This window comes from Gambusia affinis, linkage group LG23 (assembly GCF_019740435.1).
Source record: "Gambusia affinis linkage group LG23, SWU_Gaff_1.0, whole genome shotgun sequence".
Taxonomy (NCBI): domain Eukaryota; kingdom Metazoa; phylum Chordata; class Actinopteri; order Cyprinodontiformes; family Poeciliidae; genus Gambusia; species Gambusia affinis.
This window is the reverse complement of record NC_057890.1, coordinates 11,516,412-11,542,809: the sequence shown is the minus strand read 5'-3', so window position 1 is coordinate 11,542,809 and position 26,398 is coordinate 11,516,412. Positions and strand designations below refer to the sequence as shown.

General features: G+C 37.9%; 1 protein-coding gene across 1 annotated transcript in view; it reads right to left on the bottom strand.

Moving 5' to 3' along the window:
• Positions 1–26,398, bottom strand: part of col7a1l (collagen type VII alpha 1-like) — a 48,793-nt gene that overhangs the window by 1,019 nt on the left and 21,376 nt on the right. Inside the window, exons 4-48 of the mRNA XM_044109146.1 lie at positions 25,342–25,515; positions 21,325–21,505; positions 21,007–21,166; positions 19,503–19,596; positions 18,516–18,689; positions 17,634–17,797; positions 16,879–17,008; positions 16,657–16,773; positions 16,255–16,410; positions 15,675–15,791; positions 15,417–15,563; positions 15,158–15,277; positions 14,672–14,830; positions 13,198–13,311; positions 11,980–12,129; positions 11,521–11,658; positions 11,095–11,241; positions 10,770–10,889; positions 10,399–10,545; positions 9,336–9,545; positions 9,111–9,250; positions 8,536–8,659; positions 8,057–8,200; positions 6,627–6,814; positions 6,113–6,193; positions 6,003–6,020; positions 5,901–5,927; positions 5,725–5,790; positions 4,924–5,004; positions 4,805–4,831; positions 4,158–4,202; positions 3,944–4,018; positions 3,775–3,870; positions 3,612–3,638; positions 3,393–3,446; positions 3,168–3,239; positions 3,030–3,089; positions 2,613–2,648; positions 2,481–2,525; positions 2,244–2,279; positions 2,032–2,076; positions 1,560–1,631; positions 1,441–1,473; positions 179–250; positions 26–85 (exon numbers count right to left, since the gene is read on the bottom strand). Coding sequence (XP_043965081.1) covers positions 26–85; positions 179–250; positions 1,441–1,473; positions 1,560–1,631; positions 2,032–2,076; positions 2,244–2,279; positions 2,481–2,525; positions 2,613–2,648; positions 3,030–3,089; positions 3,168–3,239; positions 3,393–3,446; positions 3,612–3,638; positions 3,775–3,870; positions 3,944–4,018; positions 4,158–4,202; positions 4,805–4,831; positions 4,924–5,004; positions 5,725–5,790; positions 5,901–5,927; positions 6,003–6,020; positions 6,113–6,193; positions 6,627–6,814; positions 8,057–8,200; positions 8,536–8,659; positions 9,111–9,250; positions 9,336–9,545; positions 10,399–10,545; positions 10,770–10,889; positions 11,095–11,241; positions 11,521–11,658; positions 11,980–12,129; positions 13,198–13,311; positions 14,672–14,830; positions 15,158–15,277; positions 15,417–15,563; positions 15,675–15,791; positions 16,255–16,410; positions 16,657–16,773; positions 16,879–17,008; positions 17,634–17,797; positions 18,516–18,689; positions 19,503–19,596; positions 21,007–21,166; positions 21,325–21,505; positions 25,342–25,414 — 4,542 coding nt within the window. The 5' untranslated portion in view covers positions 25,415–25,515. The remainder of the gene's footprint in view (positions 1–25; positions 86–178; positions 251–1,440; positions 1,474–1,559; positions 1,632–2,031; positions 2,077–2,243; positions 2,280–2,480; positions 2,526–2,612; positions 2,649–3,029; positions 3,090–3,167; positions 3,240–3,392; positions 3,447–3,611; positions 3,639–3,774; positions 3,871–3,943; positions 4,019–4,157; positions 4,203–4,804; positions 4,832–4,923; positions 5,005–5,724; positions 5,791–5,900; positions 5,928–6,002; positions 6,021–6,112; positions 6,194–6,626; positions 6,815–8,056; positions 8,201–8,535; positions 8,660–9,110; positions 9,251–9,335; positions 9,546–10,398; positions 10,546–10,769; positions 10,890–11,094; positions 11,242–11,520; positions 11,659–11,979; positions 12,130–13,197; positions 13,312–14,671; positions 14,831–15,157; positions 15,278–15,416; positions 15,564–15,674; positions 15,792–16,254; positions 16,411–16,656; positions 16,774–16,878; positions 17,009–17,633; positions 17,798–18,515; positions 18,690–19,502; positions 19,597–21,006; positions 21,167–21,324; positions 21,506–25,341; positions 25,516–26,398) is intronic.

The following is a 26,398-nucleotide window of genomic DNA, read 5'->3' as shown; positions in this document are numbered from 1 at the left end:
AATGAAAACTGTGTTAACAACTCACCCTCTCACCATTTATCCCCTTCTGTCCTGGCAGACCTGGAATCCCAAAACCAGGACTTCCCTGCATGAACCAGAACAAAACAACTACATTTATATTTCCTCAGCTTCTACTTGAATATATGAAGGCAAAAACAACATTTCCTTTTCTTTTCACCTTCTCTCCTTTCTCTCCTTGATCTCCTTTTATTCCCTGAGGGCCTGTTTGACCAATTGGGCCGAGATCTCCCTGTAGGAGGAAAATGTTCACATACACAACATGGACACGCAGTCATGAGTGTGGCAAAGTTTTAGTTTTTTCCCCCTCCCACTCTAAATGATACCCTGTGGACTGAGATTAAAAAGGTCCCCTTTAACGAAGCATTCAGAAGCCGACCGCACAACCTAATGAGAGAAATCTTAATTGTGTTTGATAAGCGGACCCAGAGGGTTGAGTGAAAGTGAAAGAATACCCTGAACAATTAATTAGCAAAGTTTTCATGGAGCAAAACATCAAAAGCATCACTTCCCCACAGTTGAGAGACACGTCTTCAACCAGTTAAGACAAATAAATTTGGCCAACTTAAAAACACGTGAGGTTGTGGTCTTCCAATCAATTAATCGTTTTAATGGCTTCAAATTTCCAACTAAACTTGTAGACTATAAACACGTGTCCCCATCTTTTCATTATACAGTCATGGTAGGACACGCACACCTCCAAATTGCACATTGACCAGGCTTTGAGTGACAAAATGAAGTTGTAAGCTTCTCAGGCTACAGCTGCAAAATATATTGCTTGTCATAAAGAAGCCCAACATCACATTTAGCATAAGATGAGGGGATGAGGATGATCGGAAATAGGAGGAGCAAAAGGCAGGAAAATGGTGGACATGTAGTTAAACATGTACTCCCTTGAAAAAGAGATTTGCAATCTAAATGGATAAATTTTAAAAAAGTAAAATAAAGCGTAGTCACAAGATGCCACAACTTCATAGTTTGTTAACTTGCTGCAAATATCTCCAAATGTTCAGTGAAAAGCACACAGATTTTGGATCTTTGTGCAAAATTTATTTGAGCTGCTCAAGGTATGTGCAGGCAGAACTTTGCCAAATTAAAACACAAGGTGGACGGCTGTGCAATGCATTGCACTCTGCAGAGACATCACCCTCAAATGCAACCTTGTGTGCTGGTGAGAGCCGTTGGTGTTTTCTCCTCAAGAGGTGAAGGAAGAAATGTGCTATACATAATGAAATAATCCCGATTTTTAATCACAAAAACTCAGCAGTGGAAAAAAAAATTGAGTGCCGAGAGCAGCAATACAGAGATTTTCTTAGTGGTGAATCGGGGTTGATGTTAAAATTGTACTGCTTGCAAATATATTGTGCCATTTTCACATGAAAAAAGTAGAATCAATAAAGATGATGATAGAAACTGACTCACCCTGGCACCTTTTTTTCCAGGTGGGCCAATTATCTGCCAGGTTAGTTGACAAGAGGAAGGAAACTCAGTGATAAATGCTTTAATTTTTGTTATTTAAATGCATAACTATGTTTTCTTACACCCATCGCAGGATCTCCAGGCGCTCCTCTTTGTCCTTCATCTCCTTTTAATCCAATTGGCCCAATCAGTCCCTGGAACAGTTGAATCAACTTGTCAATATGCTGGATTTTTTAATTAAAACTTGGTTTGCTGTCTCTGACAATTCAGAACAACAGAACCAGAAAAACACGACTGTTTAATTTACCCACTGAGAGAGAATCAAATGTTTTACTCAAAATTCTTCAAACCATGTTAATTGATATCAAATCTCGAAAACCCTGAAAGCGACTTCCTTATTTTTACATTTCAAAATTTGAGTATCTCTGCTAAGACGATGCACAAGATTAGAAGCAATTCTAGTTTTGTTTTCCAATAAAGAAAGGAAAATAAAAAGTTTATTGTATGTGTTTATATTTTTTAAAGTCAGTCATTGAAAACAGTAGGTGTTTTTGTGAGACATCTATATTTTTACTAACAATAAACGTCACTAACTTGAGGTCCTTGTGGTCCATCTGGTCCTTTTTCTCCCTGCTCTCCCTAAAAGAATAATAATTATAAAAAAAAGTTTATGGATTTTACATCTACATGCACACCCACCATCAGTCTTATGCATAGCTGAAATAAAAATGATTCAATTTTAGCATAGCATAAAGAGTTTTCAATCTAATGAGGGGAGAATACATTACTGAACGAGACAAACTCACCTTGTCCCCTTTTTCTCCTTTCAATCCCTTTTTCCCCTGAGAGAAAAAAATGAGTCACACCAAGTGAATCTTTTCATCAAAGAGTCTTAGCCTCATTTAAAAAAAAAAAAAAAAAAAAAAAAAATCGCTGATTATAACTCATTCCAAGCTAGCACAATTAATTCGTATTCTCTGCAGGGTAAAGACAAGCAAAGGTTGCTGCATAAAATCAACTGAACGTAGAAATTAACTACAAACCCGGAGTCCACCCAGTCCCTGGATGCCCTGATCTCCACGGTCACCCTAGAAGGGTAAAACATATACAAGTTGTTTTGTCTTTTTTAAATTATAAATATGACATTTTTCATGATGAAGATCAGTGTTTTGTACCTTTGGTCCTTCTGCTCCTGTTAAGCCAATATTTCCCTGTAAAATAAAAAACATTCAGAAAAATTGTTATTGTCCAAAGTACATTTGGCATCATTAGACACCTCTCCTGTTAGGACAGTGAAAAAACTCTTTTGCTCAGTAGAAGCAAATAGCCTTTCATCATTGTTCAAGGTTGGAGCATACAGAGTGGGATCTTTGCACCATTTTTGTTTTCTAACAGGCCACATGAAAAGTTTGACTAAATGTTTGTCCGTCTTATCTGACCAAACCACCTATTTTTAAGTACCAACAGCCTTCATTCTTTTGTGTTTGTGATCATAGCACGACAACCAATATGCATTTCCATTGTTTCTTTTCTCATTACTTTTGAAATCGTGCTAAAATCAACACAGCAACATTGATGCTCTACTTATGTACCTTCTCTCCTTTATCTCCTTGAGGACCTTGGATTCCTTGTATACCGAGTCCGTCTTTACCCTGCAGGAGATGCATCCAGAGTAAATTAAGTCTATAAGTCCAAGATGTATTCATCCCCAGGTATAAAGGATGTTTTACCTTTTCTCCTTTTTGACCTGGCAATCCTGGTATGCCATCGATGCCAATGGGACCAGGGAGACCAGCAATACCCTGCAGGAGTTTGCATAATGTAACAGTGAAAGAAAAACATTTTTAAAAAAGGAGTATTTCAATATTTTATTCCCACTAACTTTAAATATTAGCCCTTCTTTCCTGGACAATGTCTTTTCCCACTATTTATAAATGTAACAATTATGAACTTACATCTTTTCCCGGCTCTCCTTTGTCTCCTTTCAAGCCTTGCTTCCCTCGTAAACCCTTTCAAAAATTTATGAAGAAACCCAGCATATTATATAACAAAGAAAGTGAAGCTGCGGTTATAAAAATAGGCTTAAGTGCAAGAATTGTGTTAAAGTAAAATTAAAGCCAAAAAACCAACAAGTCATTTAACACAAAGAAATACAAGAGAGGCTTCATACTTACCTTGGCTCCCGTAGCTCCAGGATCTCCCTACAAAGCACAAAAATAAAAGTAGCACAGCTGGACCAACGTACCAAAAATATATACATTCCTCCCAAATTATTCAGTTTGTTATGCAACACATCAGTGGGCAAGGATAAAACAAAGAGAAATGGTGAATATCTACCTTCACAGATATTCCTGGTGATCCTGGCGGGCCTGGCTGGCCGGGGAGGCCAGGTGATCCATTCGCTCCCGGTACCCCAGGTGGTCCCTGCGGGCCCTGAGCAACTCCAGGAAATTAGGTTTGTACTGCTCAGCATCACTCAACACCAAACACTTTCTTTAAAACTTACTGAAGATCCAGGTTCTCCTTTTCTTCCAGGCACAAAATTTGAATCTGTACCAGCTATAACATAGCCAGGCTCTCCCTTTGATGCAACAAAAGTAAAAGGTGAATTTTTGCACAACATTCATATTTTTGGACAAGTCGTTGCAGACATTAATTCAGGAAATAGGAAAAATTGTGGTGAACTCAGTCGGGAGCATATAGCCCAACATCTGACTTACTCTCTCTCCCCTTTGTCCTTTTGAACCAGGGACACCTGGAGGACCCTGCCGAGGGACAGAGATGAGACGGCATGAAGAGATAAAATACAAAATTAATTTGACCGATTAGACAAAACACACATTTTATAATGTGTGTTTTCTTTACTCCATTGTCTCCAGACTTTCCACTAAGATTAATAATTTGTGGTTTTCATATCCCTTTAAATTTGTCAGTTATGGTACAAGCACAAACTTCTAGATATTTTCATCCGATTTTCTGTAGCAGACCAATAGTGGGCAATTTGTGTTTCAAACAAAAATCTGACAAGTGAGGGTATGTTTACATTCAATCCCTTTTGCAGAAGCACCTTTTGCTACATTGACAGCTGTAAAGTATGTCTCTAGAAACGTTACGCATTCAGAGATGGAAGCGTTTTTCTATTGTTCTTTGCAACATTAGTTTTGTGTGTGTGCCTTGTGTGCCATTATTTTATGTTTTATATATAGCCCATATCTGCAACAGCATTTTGGTAGGCCTTCTTGGCACATTAAAGAAAAGGGAAGCAGCAGGTGCAAGATACGATTTTTGTTGCATTTAGAGAAAAATTATATTTTATCAAACTAATTCAAGTTCATAAAGTTATTTCAAAAACTTTTCTTGATCTCACCATTTCCCCTGGGACACCTGGAATGCCCTGAAAAAGAAAAACAAACAAAAAAAAAGCCATGATTTTTTTCAGAATCTGACTTGTAACAGTGGGATTTATTTATTTCTGAATTTAGTTACCCGCTGACCAGCTGAACCAGGAGGTCCCGTTCGTCCTGGTCGCCCTGGCAAGCCAGGGATACCATCTGTTCCTGGAGGTCCCTATAAATTGAGAGCTTGAATCTTTACACAAATGCATAACTTCCTCAGCATTGTTAAGAAATAACACATTGAAATAATTTTCTTAATATGATGTTTATATGTTTTTTTTTTAATCAAAAAGGCAGAAAAGATGATAAATTTGCTCATTTTGAAGGTTGTTGCACAAATTGTGGTTTTGTACATTTAAATATGTTCAGTACATTGATTTCTGTTGTTGCACATTTTGGTCACCAGAGGGCAGTGTTTAGAATTGACTGTAGTTTTACAAAGACTGGGCTAAAACGCATCTGGGGACTTCCTGTTCGTTCTGCTTGGACATTAACCCTGATTTCCATGATAAGGTCACATTTTTGGAAAGAATTTGATGATATGCATGTGCGGTACAAGCAAATTCAGCATATCTGATGCCAAGATACAAATGCCCAAAGTATTTGTGACAACCGCTGAAGAAGTTAGCATGATACACTTTCCCGGTCAGAATTCCTACTTCCAAGTGGAGCGTGGCACAGGTGTTCCTAGAGGTCCCACATAGGAAAACAATTAGTCCTCACTCTCAAATGAAAGGGATTTTGTCTCATCACAACTTTTAAAAATATGTGCATCACTGTTGATGTGCTCCAGACTTGAATACTGTATGTATATTGGGATCAGTAATGTGGGATTTACATTGTTCTGCTGGCACAGAGGGGCAGAGATATTAAAATGCATGTTGGTTCTTACCTTCTCTCCTCTTTCTCCTTTGGATGATATAAAAGGATCAAACTGTCCAGGGCTTTGCCTAAATTGCTACAAAATTATATTTTATAAAGTAACATCATGATGAAAAAAAGTCTGAAATCCAAAATTAAACTATTAAACTATGAGAATAAATTATCAAATATAAAGAGTAAACATACCAAACCACCAAGACCAAAACCGTTTCCCTAAAATGAAGAAAAAAGATTGCTAAAACACCAATTTAAATAATCTAAAATGCTACTGTGAGAGAGTTAACACACCTTTTCCCCTTTCTGGCCCTGTTGAAGCATACAATTACGATGATTATGAGCAGCAAACCAAAACACAATAGGAGAAGAATTACTTGTTCAATTTGTTGAGCGGTACACACCTTGACACACTGTGAGGCGCAAGGACCTAAAGGCTTATTCAGCTCCTCTGGGTGTTCAGTCGGAGTGTCCAACTGAGCAAACTGAGCACGAAATGACAAGGAAAGAACACAATGTTAACTCTCCAATGGAGCTTAATGGCATAGAAGGCTTGCCTTTGACATCGTATCTCTCTCTGCATTCATCTCCTCTATCCACTGCTCTGACGTCAAAATGAAGTCAAGAACGGTGACGTATTTGCTCCTGCAGAGCTATTGTTTGTGAGTTTGAAGATGCACTGAATGTCTCCTTTTCCACTTGAATAACTGCCATCTTTACACAAATCGAAATTGCACATTCCTGTGTGCTCTGAAAGACTTCTACATACAATAAAACCGCATCAGAACCACAAGATAACTGCAATGGTTCGATTGGCATTGTTTTTCTTTTGTGTGTGCAGGAAATATGAACTCATTCCACTCATTGTAGTATGAGAAGTAAGAAGAAAACTATTGAGGCAGTCTTTCCTTTTCTTACCTCATCCTGTAGTTTGAATTCAGAGAGAAGCTCCTCACTGCAGATGCTTTGGATAAATTCTCTCTCTATGGAGGGGAAGTCATCAAAGGTTGGCGAGTAGAAGATATTTTTATAGCTGCTGGGAGCTGCAATTTTATTGAGTTCCTCGATGTCTGCATTGGAAACTCCAACTGCTAATATGCTAACCCCTACAGAGAAATAGTTTGAAATATTCAATATTGTATACAGCAATGAACCTGCAATAATTCAGCATTCACCAAAGTGTTTAAATGAAATTGAGAAATAATTTCTCTATTTCAAGACAGTTAACTTTTTGACTTCTATAATTTAAAGTGTATTAATATGCCAACATATTTTCTTCAACCAATATAATTTCATATTAAGATGAACTCATTCAGTGCAGTAATTTGATGTGAAATAGTTTTCAGCAGTTTAAGGAGTACCGTTCAATCATCCAGAGGCACAAAGAGTTTCACACAACTGCAAACTTACCAAGTCATAGACTTTTACCTTCATCAGCTTAAATCAGAGCTTTTATCTATCAACTATTAGTTGCGCATTCCACAAATTGGACCTTTACGGCTAAGTTGGAATAAGGAATCCACAGATAAAATAAACAATTAACGGTTAGATTTACATTTTTACCAGATATCATATATTGTGTGCAGCACATGTGTGGAAGAAGATGGCCTGTATTTGGTCTACACTGACATAAGGGGCTCTAACACAAATGTACACCTAATTTTGAAATCCTTCCATTTCACAGATTCAGATTTATTTGTATCCCAAATGGGCAATTGATGTTATAGCAAATATAAAATACTAAAAGACAAAGTATCAAAGATTAAAAAATAAAAAAACAACATACCAAAAGGACATGAAATACAAATCAATACATAATGAGAAGAGTACAGCAGTGTATTTCATGATTGAACGACAGTTGCTACAAAGACTCAATCAGGTACAAGTCCCCCTACCTTGTATTGCATTAAAAGAGATATTGCCGTAGGAACAAAAGAGAGCACAATTATGTAGTACCTAGTTTTAGTCTCTCATAAATATATAAATCAACTACCGTACTATTTTGTTTCATTTTAATTAGTAGAAACTCCACAACAGAATGTCAGCAAGAGTAGAAAATTTTGTTTTTTAGTTTTTTTCTGAGAGCTAAAACTACAAATTAAATCTAATCAGATTAAATTTTAAAAAGTTGGGCATTATAAAACTTGGAAAGGTAAATTATTTTCAAAAGGTTCACACAGGTTTTTATCAGCTCCAATCAAGTATTAGTTAGAATGGTTCTTTGGATACGAAAGGTTGTCAATATCTAAGCTCTCAGAACAGACAAAATGTGCGAAATAAGCAAGAGCACATTTAAAAGGCCCTGTATTATTAAGTTTTTCAGGGATTCAGAGGTTTCCAAAACTCACCTAAAGCACGTCCAATCCTGGAAGGTGGTGTCACATCATCCTGGGCCCTGCCATCTGTGATCAGAACCAGAACATGGGCCACATCTTGTCTCATCCCCAAAGACTCCTTGAACAGTTCCTGCAGAACATAGCCGATGCCTTTTCCTGAAAACACAAATATCCTAAAGTAGTATTCAGATAACTTCTAATTCCAACATGTTGATCTTCTTTAGTTTCTATAAACAGTGTTCATTTTTAAGTCATTTTACTTTGCTTTTTAAAGTCAATTTTTTTTGGCTTGTGTCAGAAAAACAATTTTAAGAGCATCAACTTCATAGCAGTAAAGGAGATTGTTTTTTTCTTTTTCCCTTTGCATCAGTATGGTGCATCCTTGAGGTTGTGACACCAATAGACAAATCACTTTTAAAAGATTTACCCGGCATTTGATGATGTGGAAGACAGAGAAAAGCACGGTTCACCTTTTAGTCGGTTCAGCTAACCTGTTTTGGTGTTGCCACCTCTGTAGCGCAGCCCTCTGATAGCCCTGAGCACAGAGTTTCTGTCTTTGAAGTCACTTAGATGGAACTCAATACGAGGCTCATCGCTGTAATGAACCACAGCAACCTAGAAGATGACAAAGGAGAAAAGTGCTCATAATCAGCATATTGGCTTTTTGATCTAATGTAAGACTGCTGAATGGATAATCGCGAGAGATGTTTAGTTGCTCCATTTTGGTTGTGCTTTCTTCCTTCTGCTAATATTCTCAGTCATCTTAAGTACAAAGCCAAGTAGCTGAGCACCTTTACTTTACCAATTTTTCTGTCAGATTATGTCCAATTATTAAAAAACTTCACACCATGTTACAGTTATTTAATCCTACCTTGAACAAGAAGTGTGTTTTGTGAACTACAGTTATCAGTAATATAAAACAGCATCTGCAGCATTAAAACCAGCTTTGAATTTGTACAAAAATACTTGCAGCCAAAGTGATGACGGTTCACTTCTGGGGCTAATTTTCAGCACCTCATCAAGCCAACAAAAGAGAGAACAAGTCCGATTTCACTGAGTGACAGACCTGTGTGCCGCGTGCGCCGATAACAGGGAAGTAAGTGGTCACTCGGAAAATGAAGTCTTTCATCTTGGCAAAGTTGTTAACGCCAATGCTTGACGACTCATCCACCAAGAAGACTATGTCTGCTTTGGTCTTCCCACATACTGATGAAACAGAGAAGACATGCCTAACACATAGATGTTTGATATTCACATATTAAACAGGCCGTGAGCTGCATTTCTGAAATACCTGGATGTGGTGGAGCTGTTGACTTTGTGGAGCTTGTGGATACTTTCAGAGAAGTGACTGCAGCCTCCTTGGCCTTAGTGACTCTGGGCTGGAGTGGAGGGTTTTTAGTAGTTATGGAGTGAGCTGTTGGTGCAGCCGTGGGGGGCTCAGTGTCCCTGGTGGCTGGTTGAGCAATAGTTGGGTTGACGATGAAGACAGTGTTGGGGCCAGCTGTGACACGAGGGGATTTCGGGGTCACAGTTGCACCAACAAATTGGACTGGTTTCACAGGATCATCCTGCCCTACTGAAATTCATAAAACCATAATTTTTAGTTATAAGGTGAGCCAAACTAAAGAAGTATCTGCAAAACACTTTGGTAAAATTTAAAATAAAACATATTAAGATTTTTTTACATTAATCTTACAAATTACATCATCTACTAGTACATATATTTATTGTTTATTCATAAAAAACAAGTTTTTTGATTGCATTTAAATACTATACTCAGTTTTACTTAAGTCACCCTAGCAGCTATTGGCTGTAATGACTTCAGTGAGATGCTTCTCGTAGCCGTCTACCAGCCTCTGATATCGGTCTCACGAACATTTGTCCCATTTCTCACTCGATCATCATTATCCTTTAGTTTATTTCCCTTCCAGTTTTTACATTTGTACTTTACACCTGTATGCTGTGAGGGCTTGAACCCGAAGTCCTTATTCTGTACACAAATTTGCCTAATAAATTCTGATTGTTGCATTCTTGAGTTTCAAACAATCACAAAGAACCTTGTTATTTCTAACAAAAAATTTTTTTATATTAAACAATATGGTCTCTATTCTTTTAAGATATGAAATTCTGCAGTGTTAAGTCAAAATTATGTTTTGTATATCATATATAAATGTAATGAAGCTACAATTTTATTCCTTAATCTATCGACTCAACAATAATGTTTTTGTGGGTTTCTAAATAAACTGTGCATAATGATAGGAGTGAAGACAACAGAACAAAACCAAGGTTTATATTTCAATTGCACATACAATTCAAACAGATTGCTTGTTCAAATTATTTGTGTAAATTCTTACATATTCTCTGATATATGGTGCTTATAGGCCCCTCCACTTCGCCATACAATGGTCTGATGGAGAAAATGTATGTCCTACCATACTGCAGGTCACTGATCTTATAGGATGAGAAGGCAGGACCCAGGGTTTCTGTTTTTGTTTCCAACACTAAAAACAGGAAGAACAAATTAGTGACATTTATTCTTCAAGAAACTAATAGCAGTGTGTCATAATATGGTGCTATGCCAATCAAATAATTTCAAAGATTTCTAATTGAGATAATTTTTACAAGGAATTTTAATCACTTATCAAGAAAATTTAACCTTGGGTTTTACTGAAATGTGCGGAAATTAAATGATCCACAAACAAAGATTTGTCATCAACATACTGACCTGAAATATGCCTCCAAGAGAGAAGATACCCAGAGACTCCTGCTACACGAGTCCAGTTCAGAACTGCGCTGCTCTCAGTTGTGTTCAGGGCAGCAAACCCCTCCACTTTTGGAAGATCCACTAGATCACAAAATTACAAAAACAAATTCTCACAAGTTAAATAATAAAATAATTAAAGTCTGACTGTTAAAGAGATGCCTCTTCAAAGGTTTTGCCTTCTGATACAATTTCCTCCTAATTTAAAATCTGCACAGTGCATTGTAAAGATGTGTGGACACATTAGTCAACAGATTTCAGCTCTGTGTAATGGGAATTGAGAACTCACATGTTCGTGCAGTGACCAGGACAGGACTTCCCTCTCTTCCACCAACCATGGGGGAAACCTGGATCTTATAAGCTGAGCTCTCCTGAAGGTTATCCATGGTGAAGGTTGTGGAAGCAGCAGGTACCACTTGGGATTTCTCCTTACCCCCTAGAGCAAAAAATAATTAGAATCACGCATGCAGGATATGGAAGTGCGGAACAACACTGCTGTGAACACTTACACAGTTGAAACTATGATGATTCACAGGATACAAGAATGTTAACATTTAACTGTTTCTTTCTTTTTGTAACCAAAACAGATGCACAAAATGACTCCATTACAAAATGAATATTAATTTTATGCTATGATAACTTTTGCAAGTTAGGTGATTTTGCATAGTCTAATAATTAGTAGATAAATTGACTTTTCTTTTAAGCAAGTTCTCACCAAGAAAGGGACTCCAGTAGATTTTGTAACCTGAAACTCCTGGTGTTTTCTTCCAAGACAAGGTGAAAGAATTTACACTAATGTCCACAACTTTTAGCTCCCTCACTGACTGAATTGGCTCCGACTCCGAGACTGCAGCTGAAAACAGATGTCCAAGTTTGAACTCATTTTATCAAATTGCCCTTAACCTGCCATCTTACAGATTTGCTGTAGTCACAGGAGGGAAGTACTTTTTCCACACAGGGCCAGATTGGTTTAAATAGCTTTTAGTCTTAATTAAAATAATAATTTGAAACTACTTTCTTGTTCATTGATATAAAAGTTAGTGTGACAAGGAAAATATTTCCAAAAATATAAGGATTTAGAGTGTAAATTACAGAATTTATGTGAATGCACAACTTCACAGGTCAGAAGAAAGTTAATTTCAGAATTAATCTAAAATCAGCTTTTCTTTCATACACGTTAGTTGAGACAAGGAGATATCTGGTCCCTCCGAGTTGCCGTACACTGCACGGATAGTTATTGTGTAAGTGGACTGTGGGATAAGATCCTTGATCTGGTGGGACAGGACACTTCGGTCTAGATACTGGAACTGTGGTTTGCCGTCATCTGCAAACATTGACAGAGATAATTGTATGAGGGAAATTTTGTAAAAAATTCAGTTTGTAAAAAAATAGGCAGAGTAGTACACCAAATACAAATTTAAGGTTAAATGACTCTCAATCAATCAAATTTTATTTGTATAGCACATTTCAGCAGCAAGGCATTTCAAAGTGCTTTACTTCATATCAAACACAGAAACACAATGCAACATAGAATCAACAATCAAAACACAACATTAAGTCAAGTTCCATTATTAAATTTGTAATTGATTATGTTTCAAATCCAACTCTAAACAAGTGGGTTTTTTGTTGAGATTTAAAGGAAGTCAGTGTTTCAGATGTTTTACAGTTTTCTGGAAGTTTGTTCCAGATTTTTGGTGCATAGATGCTAAATGCCGCTTCTCCTTGTTTGGTTCTGGTTCTGGGGACGCAGAGCAGACCAGAACCAGAACCTGAGAGGTCTGGAAGGTTGATACAACAGCAGCAGATGTTTAATGTATTGTGGTGCTAAACCATTCAGTGATTTATAAACTAACAACAGTATTTTAAAGTCTATTCTTTGAGCTACAGGGAGCCAGTGGAGAGACTTTAAAACTGGTGTTATGTGCTCTATCTTCCTGGTTTTAGTAAGAACACGAGCAGCAGCATTCTGGATCAGCTGCAGCTGTTTGATTGATTTGTTGGACAGACCTGTGAAGACGCCGTTACAATAATCAATGCGACTAAAGATAAACGCATGAATGAGTTTCTCTAGATCTGGCTGAGACATTAGTCCTTTAATCCTGGAAATGTTCTTCAGGTGATAGAAGGCCGACTTTGTAACTGTCTTTATGTGGCTCTGGATTTTCAGGTCAGAGTCCATCACTACTCCCAGGTTTTGTGCCTGATCGCTGGTTTTTAGTTATAATAACTGAAGCTCTGCATCAACTCTAAATCGTTCCTCTTTAGTTCCAAAAAATAATAACTTCAGTTTTGTTTTTGTTCAGTTGGAGGAAGTTTTGGTACATCCACACATTTATCTGTTCCCAGCATCTGTTCAGTGATTGGATGGGTTCAGAGTCTCCTGGTGACTTACCTGTGTACCAAGAAAGTTTGTACTCTGTGGCTCCAACAATAGGACTCCACTCCACAGCTATGGAGGTACTAGTGTAAGATGTCACCTTAAAGTTGGACACATAACCTAAAGGAGCTGAGAAAGTAGAAGAGTAACCATTTACACATTGAGAACAAAAAAACATTTTTAAACTAATTTAATGGTATTTATGAATTATCATATTTTATTTATTTCACCAAGATTAGTCCAGCAGTTTTGACGAGTATCATAGCAATTCATAGCAGTTAATGAAAACAAAATGTAATTTTTAGACTTTTATGACAGGTTGTTGGACGCAAACCAGTAATAAGGAACCCTCCAATTACAGAGAAGGGTTGTAGACGGAACCCCCACAAAAACCAAATAAAAGAACCAGGAACCATGGGATTGCAATAGGGAAGGAAACTGTGTAAAGAATGTAATCAATGTTATGAGAAGCAGGTGAGTCCAATTAACTGAACAAACTGCAGCTGTGAGGGAAAAGCATCCAAGACCTTTGACTAGTACAGATTGACTCAACTCAGGTAGCACCGGTAGAAAACAACACATCTCAGTAAATAAACTAAACAATACCACCCACTTGAGAATCTAATGAAACATGCAAAGGACATAAGAGTTAAGAATTTGAACACGAATTGTGAATGAAGCATCAAAATAAACAAAAAATACCAAACCAAAATAATCCAAACACATCCATGGACTATGAAAATGATCACACTGACTATCTTCCGTTTCCCCCGCTTTACTTTTTTGAGAAAGATCAAGTTTGTTCTATTCATCAGGTAACTGAACAAAAAGCAGATTTGCTTTAGGATTGCCATGTGTGGGCACTATTATCAAAATATGCATGGAGATATTTGTAAGGAAATAATTAGTATAATTTAATGTAGAGTTTCTAGGTAATGTTGCCATGTTTATTTATAAGCCCTCCTTATTTTACACTGGGGAAAATGCCAAACTATTAAAAATCCGCCAGAATCTGAATGAGATCAACAAGGTCTTGAGGGGGGTTCTCTGTGGTGCTTTAAGATCACAGTGCGTTCCCAATAAAGACGTGATGGAGCATGAATATCCTGACTGCTCTGAGCATAAAAAACATCCAAGATGAGATCACAGGGGTTTGTTATTGTGGTGCCAACAAATCTGGTTCCACACATTGCTGCATGGAGGAGCCCTTTAGCAGCAGTAGATCATCCTTTTGGCATGGATTGGTCATCCAAGAATCTGAACAGGTCTACAATCAATCAATCAATCAATAAATTATGGCCATGCCAGTCAAACAGTGTTCCAAAACTAATTTATTACAAACACTTTCACCGCCATATTTTGCATACTGTGAGAAAACTCTCCGACAGCATCCATAGCTGTAACTTGTGATGTGTAGCGTGCCAAGCCTGCTTGTCTTTAGATCAGTTTTGCAACATGGGGACCAGAGAAATGCAGCAGAAGTACTCACAAGTTTTAAACGTTGCAGAGATGCCAGGCCCGACGGCAGACCCAAAAAGCACATATAGAGTCAGGACGTATTCTGTGTCGTGAGCCACGTTCTTCAGCTTGTATTCTGTGGTGCTGCTGTTCAAAGCCAATTGCCTTGGACGATCGCGACCAGCAAATTCTAAAAATAAAATAAATATTTTAGTTTTTTTCTTCAAGTGCAATATCCCCACGTGACTTCTTTCCCTCCCACTTGGGGAGTGCAATAATTTCCTTTTTTTCCCTAAAAAATGTAAAATTTCCCAACAAGCTTCTGGATGGCAGCACTGGCCTAAGTGTTCATTTAGGTGTATGTATTGTTTTTTTTTTATGTTGCCATTGTATCAATATAGAAACAATGTAAGGAAATATTTAACCTTGTGGTTTTTCTAGTAAAGAATACTCAGGGGTTGTATGATAAAGTTTGGAAACACACTATTAAATTTAAGGCACAAAACATAGGTAGTACCTGGGGTGGGTCCCCATGCCAGCCTGTATCCTGTGGCCCCTGGGACGCTGTTCCAAGACACAACAGCTGAACTAGTGCTTACAGCGGAAGTCTTCAGAGTTTGAACAGCACTGCTTTCCACTGAAAGAAGGAAACAAAAAAATAAATACAAGAACAACTAGATATAGAATATGCTTGTCAGCCACATACAGAAATGCAAACTAGTGATTGCGGAGTTGTGTAAACCTAAATTTAGTAACATCTAACATAGCTATTTTACATGTTTTGACTTTGTTGGTGGTGACGGGTCCCTCAGTGTCCCCAAAGATGGGGTTGATTGTGACGATGTACTCAGAGCCTGAGTGAAGGCCTTGGATCATGTAGAAGTTGAAGTTCTCCCCAAGGTTGATGTTCTCTATGTGACCATCTGCAAGACGATAGGAGAAGAAGAGCGTTCCAGAATGAAGAACACATTATTAGGAGCGACACAGCACACGGTATACCAGTGTTCTCTAAAAACACAGAGAGGGTAGAGCACCTGGGGATGCCCATGTCAGACGGTATCCTGTTGCCCCCTTGACTGACTCCCACCTTGCTTGGACGGTATCTGTAGTGGCATTCTGGACCAGGAACTGCTTGACTGCTACTAATTTTACTGTAAATGACATTTCAAAGACATACAAAAACCATTTTCAAAGGTTAATGCAATATTTTATTCTTAAGTCTTAATTATCCTAAAATATTATTTAAAAAAACCTAAAACCTTGAAAGATCATTTAATGAAATTGCTAATCAAAATTCATGCAAAAAAAATTATTCAAACTCTTTTAATGCACTTTTGTATACAGAGGCTGAGATCTCATGCAGGCTACATTCCTACTGGCAGATTGTTTTTAGAACAATACCCCCCTACTGTGGAAATGTTGAGGTACTACATAATAGTGTTTACTTTCTTCTAATAAATGTATGAACTTACTTTCTCCTAGCCATTCTCTTTTTTAAAGCTGATTATTATGAAGGTCAATCAAGTAATAAATATGCTTTCCCCAAAACATGATGATACTGAATTCTTTTTTTCCTGTTTGAATAAACATTTTATTTCAATATGAGACACCTACATGTTTTTCCAACTAATGACACTGGTTCACTGGGTCCCTCGGGGTAAACAGCGTAGATATTGACCGTATACTTTTTATCTTCTTCCAGGCCGTCAATCACATGAGAAGAGATGTCTCCAGGAAGCAGCTGCTCATATGCTAATCCGGGTCTGTTGGCTGGAGAGCATCAGAAAAATGTGACAAAATTATCTCAGCGATACCATTTCTACAGTGTCTTCCAAAAGTATTTATTCCCATTTAATATTTTCAGCTTTTGGCAAGTTGCATCCAAAAACATAAATCTATTTTACTCATGTGCTCAGAAGTAAAATCTATTCCAATTAGGGATATTTGCAAGGCACTGTTGTAAAAGCATTGTCGCTATGCAATCTGTAAAGCCAATCATACTGCCGGTCAACTTACACCTAGGTATAAAGATCTTGAATCCATTGAGCTTTCCCAGAGGAGGAGTCCAGCCAAGGCGTAGAGAGAATAAGCCCTCCTCGATAATGCGGAAGTTTGATACTTTAGGCAACGAAGCTGAAGACAGAAGTGCATTTCTTAGAGAACAGCAGTACAGCAAAGTAATAATAAAAACAATAAAGGCCTTAAATGGATAAATATATGCTGAAGTACAACCCTCACTTGTTTTTACTGTGATTGTTTCAGAGTTGCCGATGAGGTTTGGGTAGGCGGCGTAGAGGGTGAGGGAATACTCCGTCTTCGGACTGAGCTCTGTCACTACAGCAGTGCTCACATCTGCCTTCAGATCCAGCTGTTACATAACAGGGATGATCAGTGAAAAATGAATCAAAGAATTATGTTTCAGAAAGAGCAAAGCAACATGAGATGACGTGGAAAGACATCTAAAGAAAAAGATGCACCAATTATCCAGAGGCAGTTCAATTAGAGAAATGTCTATAAACATAATTCATTATGATTGTATTTTTTTAATTAAACTTCAGGCGATTTCAGGATTTGCTGGCATCTTCCTAATTCTATTGATCACATATTGTTAATTTGACAAGATTAGCTGCTCTATTTCTGGGATCCACGTTCATTAAATATTCATACATGCATGTTTGTTATCATTACTGTAATCTTTACTCACGTCATCAATAAAGATTACAACACATTTTTTATTTGAGGTTCCCGAACTTCACTACATTTTCAATTCTCTTTCATATTTTAAAACATAAAAATTTGATAAGGATACAGATTATTATCCTTATTATAATAAGTCTGAAAACATAATAAGTAAGTGAGGAGGGAAAGAAGAAAGGAAGAAAAAAGATAGATGTAATGAAGGAAGAGAGAATGAAAGGAAGGGATAGGACAATGAAGGAAAGAAGGAAAGGCAGAAATGGGAGGTGTACACCAGCATCCTGACCATCTCTCACCTGCCTCTGCTGGTTGAGCAGGAGTTGTCCCCTGGAGCTGAGAGGTGTGACCAGGAGACGGTATCCAGTGACATCCCCCGTAGCCTGGCTCCACGTCAGCCTGAGGGAGCTGTGGGCCAACTCACTCACCTGTAAGTCTCTGGGACCAACCACGTGCTGCTCACCTGACGTTTTGTAGAAATACAGTCACTCAGATGACTGAAAGAGCAAAATATGCTTGGCACACAAACAGATTGAAGTTTGCCAGCCTAAAAAAGTTGAAGGTTCCAAAAAATTAAAGATAAAAAGTAGAGAAGAGGTTCATCCTAACACATGACCACAGCAAGAAAGTCGTGGTTTACATCGACGCAAATTCATGTGTAAATAGTCCAACTCAAATCTGTCCCAGTCTGTGTCGAAATGCTGTAATTAATGTTCACAGATGGCCTCCATCAAATATGACAGAGCCAGAACTATTTGTTAAACTAGAGCATCTAAATGCACACAGCTGTTACAGATATGCCTCAAAAGACTTCCGAGTATTGACTTAGGTTGTGATTCTCAAAGATTTTTCACAAATATGAATTTTTCTTCTTCCAATAATTTTGGAAGAAAGAATCAATCAATCAATCAATCAAACTTTATTTGTATAGCACATTTCAGCAGCAAGGCATTTCAAAGTGCTTTACATCAAATCAAACACAAAAATACAATGCAACATAGAATCAACAATAAAAACACAACATCAAGTCAGATTCCGTCAATAAATTTGCAATTGATTACGTTTCAAATAAAACTCTAAACAAACATTTGAAACAAGGTCCAGAGGTTACAACTTCCTTTGCAGCTCACTATAGTCATATGAAAGTAAAAGCACTGATAGTATTTGTGGAACAAGCTTACTTGGCTGGATGGGTTTTACAGGTCGTGGAGGTTCAGAAGCACTGAAACATAACCTCCGGGACAGTTTGGGAAGGAGAGTTTCCAGGAGAGAGAAGTCTGCACACTCCAAAAGATGCTCCCCGAAGGGCTCAGACACAATCCTCCTCAACTCGGACACATCGGCTCCACTCACGCCTTAATATTAAAGAGAAAAATGGAAAAAAAGGGGGCGGGGAGAAACAGAGAATTATGAGCAGATATTTGATTTCAGTAGTTTGACACTGGAAAGAAAAACAACATACTACTAGGGGAATTGTATGTTGAATGATCCATATTAGCTCCTTAAATAATCCACAAATTCACACAAAGAACTAATTCTATACTCTATAGCACCAATTTCAAGGCATAAATGTTGTGGGTTTAAGTTTGTGAAAGTACCTCCTGAAAAACTTTAAAATATATGCATTATTAATGTGAATGAAATAGCTTTTTTATGCTAGTCTTCTAATTAAGTACTTGTGGACATCACAGCTGCAGAGCTTTAATGCAGCGTTGATGAACAGGAGCAGAGAACTCTTGTGTCAGAGGTGCAGATGAAGCACACTGAATCTCCTAATGAAAAATAGCTGCTATTAGCACACCATCCGCTAATGAGCAGTAATTACCACACCACTGTCGCCTCAGAATTAAGTTTGTTTGGTTATGGCAGTGTGCAGGACAAAAAAAGGTAAGGATGAGGGAAAGAAAGCATAGGGCCAAGTTGAGTATCAGGAAATGCATTTTAACAAATGCATCACAAGTGAGATTATGTTTATGTGGTACGAGTAAATACGCACATACACACTCTAAATAAGAAACGCAACGCATTCATACAAATTCAAATGCATAGGAGATGAATGTCTAACCACAAGACATATCTGATAGACCAGCAGAGCACAGATGAAATCTAAAGTTGGTTGCTGCAGTGAGGATGTTGAAGGAATTTTCAATACCTACTTTCACACTCACCTACTGCAAAGAGTGTAATCCCACTGTCTGCAACCGCCTTGGCTCCAAGGTCAACCTGGTCATCTGAGCGTCCGGTTGTGATCAAAACAGCAATCTGTGTTACAGAGAGGCAGGAAATTACATACGTAGCAATGTATTAACAAGTTTATGAATATTTATTCACGCCTTAAATTTAAGCCATTTTCATGCTAATTCAGATGCTAATAATGTCATTTTAGAAAAGCATTTAGAGACAGCTAATGGGAAATATAAAGCCAATAATAAGCATAAAAATTTCAGTGTGATCCAGATTTATTAGCTGTGTATCTGCCCTGAACTTGTATACTCAATTTATTTTTGTTTTGCCTATTTGCTGGGATGACTAATTCACTAAATCTGCCCTCCGAACAAATTTTCTAAATAAGAAGCCTCCATTGAAAATCAATTATTCTCCTCAAATCCTCCATAGGCGTTGACATGGTTTACTTCTCAATTACAGACAAATTATCTAAATGGATGAAGAGGAATTTGCAACATTTTCCAACTTTATTCCTGAGAGAGTGAGGAAGATGAGCCTGGCAGGTTGGTGTGAGAATGTAGCTGCCGTTTAGCAAATGATGAGACTGAAGAATTTAATAATTCATCCTCCTCCTTTGTTCTTTTTTTACACACACACTTGAAAAATGTGTGTGTAAGAGGTTAATCTGTTATGCGTTACAAAGATAGCAAAAGTTCTGAAGTCTTTTTTGATAACTTTGAGGGAAAAATATGGATGTGGGTTGAAATTACTTGCAGTTTTCTCAGTGCCAGAAAATCTGTTGCAGCATAACAAAGCAAAACCTTTTTTGGAGCAATGCATTCCAGAACTGCAGACACGAATAAATAAATATTAAGTGGAATGATATGAACAAGACTACACTTGAAATATCTTGGCTTCAAGAAAAGCTAATAATGCTTTAGAGTGTCTGCTTAATGAAAGTAAATCTGTGCTGATGTATTATCTTATTACAGGGACGCTCAGTTAGTTTAATCTTTGTCAATGACCAACGGATTTGCGGACTGTTTCACATTCACAACCATTTGGAAAGTCGTTCATTATTGACAGCCTGATTGAGCATGCAGAATCTGTGCCGGAAAATCTATAAATTTCCTCTTTTTTTTCCCCTTTCTCCAAACAGAAGACAATGCGAACAGATGAAAATCTGCTGTCAGCCGCAGACACGCGAACAATTTTTATTTCAAGCATACAGCGGGACGCTTTAATCAAATTCACGGCAGTGTGAAATGGTAGACCACTTTGTTTGTTTATGCCACGGTGTCCTGTGGAGTACAAATACAGACTCCTGGCGAGTCATTTCCTGTCATGCGGGGCACAGTGCATGCATGTATTTGCAGCATGGATTGGTATCTTGAATGGTATCTTCCAACTCGTAGTCAAACTTGCACGTTAGAAGCATAAAACAATTTAAAAAAACCAGACAAGTGCAGCTGCCCATGATTAATCTCAACATACGAAATGCAGTACCTTGGGGGTAGAATCTCGGCTGATGGCAGGGCTGAACACAGAATCTACAAGGAACCGGAGAGCACTGCCTGTCCTCCTCGATCCTCCACCGTAGGGGAGGTTTCCAACAGTTCTGAGCACCTCCTCAAGTGAACTGTAGTCTGTCAAAGCAACCAGCATCCTGTAGAGCAAAGGCATGAAGCAAAACTGGGTCATGTAGAAATGATGGAACAGGAGAGAGGTACAGGTTTCTGTGTGTGTAAAACTTGTTTAGATGACTTCTCAACTGAGAGGAAAAACAAGTCTTTGACATGGTGTCAGAAGTTCATGCTTGACTACCTCGGAACATCCCCAAAGAGAGTGACTCCAAAGCGAACCCCCTCAGCTCCCACTGCGTTGTCAAGAAAGGAGGACATGATGGCTGAGATGAAGTCTTTGACTCTGAAAAAGCTGGTCTGACCCACACTCCATGACTCATCCAGCAGGAACACGATGTCTGCCTGCACCACCGTCCTGCAAGCTAAAAAAAAAAAAAAAAGAGAGAGAGAACAAAATAGGTTAATTTAACAGAGATATAGTGCCTTGCAAAAGCTTTCTCATCCCTTGAGCTTATAAGCATTGTGTTATGCTGGAACCCCAAATATTTTCTTGCGCTCTTATGAGAGTAGAACATAACTGCAAAGTAGAGGGTAAAATTATAAAAACATGACCAGCAAAGATGTGGAAAGGTGCAAACCAGTAATATGGTCTCAGACAATATCCAAAGCTTTGAACATTTCAATCAATCCTGCTTTTCCGAAAGCTAGCCACCATTTAACCAATCATGTTTATGTGCTATACAGACGTATTATCTTAATGTGCAAAATTGGTAGAGGCACACCAAAAAAGATAGATTTTTTCCTTCCTCATCACAATTATACACCATGTATTGTTAGTCTATGACATAAAAATCCCAATAAAATAGGCTGAAGTTGTGACAAAATATGGAAAAGGTTAATGGGTGTAATTAACAATGTCTATGAAAAATAGGCAAATTTGTCTTTTAAAAATTTTGTCTAAAAATAAAGAAAGGCCTGCTTTATCATTTGGCTATACAGATAAAACAAAGTAGCTTGAAAAAAGAAGCAAATCTGTTTCAATGGCTTGAGACATGGATTCCTAGGCTGACCACCAGAGGGCAGTCTTGTTCCACCGTCTTAGATACTTTCCTTCTCGTTTGCTCCTGTCGTGCAGCCAGACCAACACACAAATCCCCATGAATTTTTAATGAGACACAAGTGAGCCAAAGAGACTATCAATATTCTGAGCACTCCAGCAATAAAAGTTTAGTATAGCAATGAGGGACGCTTAGAATAATAAGGTAAACACACCCAAAATCAGGGTCAGTTCCCTTGCTTAACAAATGCATTTAACATGCAGAGTTTGGAGACATTTAGATGTTTTTCAATGCGAGAAGAGCATTCTGGACATCAGTACACCCACACCCACACACACATACTCCCACACACACAATCTGCTGTGTCTGCAAACACCCTCCGAGTCAATATTCTGGCATTACATATGCAATAAACCAAAGTGACGACAGCATTGATTAGGCTGGCAAATAAAAGATGGGCTTCGCTGATTGTTCTGTAAGTGATAAGTGATTCTCTCCTGTCCTCTATTTGATTACCGAGATTGCTCCCTTCTATTATCTCGCCTTCTTGCTTTGGCTGCTGTCCCAGGATCCACAGGGGCTGACATATGTCTCCGCACCATGCCGATCCAACATTATATTCTCCCTTTCACACCTATACATCTCATCAAGGCAGCAAATATCACAAGGAATCCAATTTTTGTGGCTTCTCTCATGCTGAGCCAACATCTTTGCGCACATTTTGGCTTTGGTTTATATTCAGCAACAGTACATTTATCACTAATGGGTTAAAAACCATTGATTAAATTTCAAAAACTACAACAATGCGCATCCATTTTATCCTTCGAGTTGAGTCTCATACAGACAAGTCAGCCACGTTTTGCATACCTAAGCAGCTAATCTATTCACTTGGATACACTTTACACTCTGATTTTTTGCAGAAGCACATAAAACGTGGCGGATGCCCCGAGCACAGAAGCAGCTGGGGGCTTGTGTTTGTCAGAAAAACTCAGACTGGGGTGGAAAACAAGATCAATTATCCAGAAGTTTGTCTGTCTGGGCTGGCAGGCAAGATCGACATGCCAAGGATGAGGACACAACACAAGCTGAGAGATTACAAATGTTTTTCATTGAAGGTTATCTGTGCGAATATTTCAAAGGTTGTAACACCATTGTGTTGGACCAGCATTGATTTCAGCCTCAGAGGTAGCTCAGTGCCTTCAGCATATATACTGCAGAACACTATTGCATTAGAACAAAAAAAAAAAAAAAAAACCCCAAACCTTTAATTATGCACTACTGCATTCAGCACCAACAAATGCAAAAGAAGTTATTTGAATTTTTAAAGTGAAAACATCTTAAAAACTTAAAAGCCAACAAGATCAGTATAAATACACAAGCTTTAATGTAAACAGAAACAGAAATTGACAAGAGAAGTCAAAATTTTGTCCACAGGATGAAAGCACTAAACAATAAAAAGCGCAAATGTCAGATGGATAAACAGAAAACAACTTTCTAATGCTACTTTCAGTGTCATGACACTGTGTTCAAATGCTCCTTGCATACTTTTGATACAATCCGTTTATTATCGTTATGCGACATTGTTATTTACTGTCCTGTTTCTGTCCTCCTTTCCCTGTTACAGCCAAGCTTCATGCAAAAGTAAAACTTTGAATAAAAAACAGCCCTGCATGTGTCATTTATAACAACTTTTGCAGTGGCATGAAAAAGTGCTTTTTCCATACAGGTTTCTACTGTTTTTGATTTTTTGTCACACTTGGCAGTGAAAATACCTGACATAGAAAACCAAAGGAACTACAAAATGCAGCTGTCAGATGATACTTTCTTTAATTAAAGTGAAAAAAGCCACCCAGGCCAACCTGACCCTATCTGAGAATGTAATCAATGTCCAGGAGCTACCAGAGTTTTCTCCAGCTGTATAGAGTAAAATAGTACCCATTTCTGTGTGTTTCAGATTTATACATATCCCTGAGAAGAATGACAATTTAGCGTTTCGGAACTATTACATGTGAAGGAGCATCGTTTACATCTGAGTTATTAATATCTTCCCATAATTCTTTATGCATCACTTTTAGAGATGTACAAATATTTGGGTCGATATTGATATTTGGCATAAATATTGCTGCAATTGCCAATAACCGATATTTACTGATATTGTTTATGTTTTATACGTTTCACTACCCTTCGACACCTTGATAAAAACAAACACTCTGCTGAATTTATCACTGCTTTTCTGCTTCAGTTACACTACCAACCATCTTGCACTGTATCACAATCATGTGAGCAAACAAATACCACATGACAAACATTCTGCCCTCTCTCTCCAGAAACAAAAAGCAACAAGATGGAAATGAATATCAGTTGTTAATATCAGCCCAGTTGTATTCATCGAACCAACAAGGTATGTTAATAAATGACTAATATTGGCAGATACCAATGTTTTTGCAGATACGTCATGCATTCCTCAACACTTTCTACAAATCATATTACCAAACTTACGATTTGCCAACTGACCTTTTAATAACATCCAATAGCACTTGAGGCTAACTGTCTGTATCTAGTGCAGGGCTGGGCACTTCTGGTCCTCGAGGGCCGGTGTCCTGCAACTCTTAAATGTCTCTCTGGTCCAACACACCTGAATCCAACAGCTGAATCACCTCCTAAGTGCAGTCGGGTTCTCCAGAGTCCTGCTAATGACCTCATTATTTGACTCAGGTGTGTTGAAGTAGAAATGCATCTACAAGTTGCAGGACACTGGCCCTCGAGGACCAGGAGTGCCCACCCCTGAGGATGTATTTGACAAGCATGCAGAAAGAAGATGTATACTGCACAGGCAGCTAGCAGATGTTTAGTCTGGAAAGAAACTGCAGTTGGTTTAGTGTATACACCTTGAACCAATCACATGAGGAGATGTAATGAAAGGGCACTCGCAAGCTGTGCTCATTGAGAAGAATAGCATTCGTTGGCATAAGTACCCGACACATCTATCTTACCAAAAAAATCCACAAAACAGTCATCTATCCAATTGCTAAATAATCTGGTATAATATAGTTATAGCATAAGAACATAAAAAGGGGTAATTTAAAATGCAAATTTCTGGAAAACGCTTTGAACTCTTCAAAATTATAAAAAGCAGAAATATCTGATTTAGTAAATTGTGTCTTGGAGTTCCGATCAGGCATTTAAATGTCATCCCATACCTTCAGCTTGGGCTGCCGCCCTTTGATGAGTGAGTGAAAAGCACAACAGAAAGATCCAAGATGAGTGCGCCATGCTCGTCTTCTCCTCGTTTCCTCCTTCAGTCACCTGCTTCTCCTTTCCAGCTCTTCCCAAACTCCACTTCACAATCAATTACAACGCCTCCACGCTCCTATCTGAAAGTACACAAGATGAACAGGGAGTGACAAAGTAATTAAGGACCCTCCAAGATTAAACATCCCCAGAGATTTTTTTTACATTTGTAAATGTCTTATAATTATCATGCAAAAGTCCAATTCAAGATTATTTTTCTTCAATTCTGATACAGTCTTCTCCACAGATATTTATATATTTAATGTAGAGGTTCTAAACAAAACTTGTAGAATTTCTAGACATTTATAATGTGCAGTTTAGGGTCTTGAGCTCTTGCTGGCCTCAATCATTTACCTGCAAACAGTTTTACATGCTACTCCCTGAGGCCGGGGAGTACAAAACATCAAACAGATTTTAAGTTGTCTAAGAGAAACTTGCAAGAGGTCACAAATAAACACAGAACATCTAAACCACTGACTGTAATCTGTTTCAGTTAATGTCAGTGTTCATGATTTATCAATCAGAAATGATTTGGTAAAAATGGCCTCCACAAAAGGATCATGATTCAAGACTTTTGTGAGAGAAGTCTGTGGACTGAAAATTCAAAAGCATGACTTTAAACCGTGCATTTAACTAATACCATGAAAAAACAGGACATCATTTGGGCAATATATGTGATAATGTGGTGAGCTGGAATAATTTTCAGAATCTGGAAGACTTGTCAATTATGAATTATGCTCTCTACAAGAAAAACAAAGTTTGCAACATTAACTCTGGTGGACTTAATTTATAAAACAGAACATTGATCCAAAGCACGTTAGGAAGACTACCAAAATGGGTGGGTAGACTATTTCAAAAACTACCATGTCATTACCTTAAACAAACTTTTCATGGTTAAAAAAAAAAAGTAGCTTCAAAGAAGAGTGGGCCAAAATTTCCCCACTCTTATGTAAAAGACTTATTGCC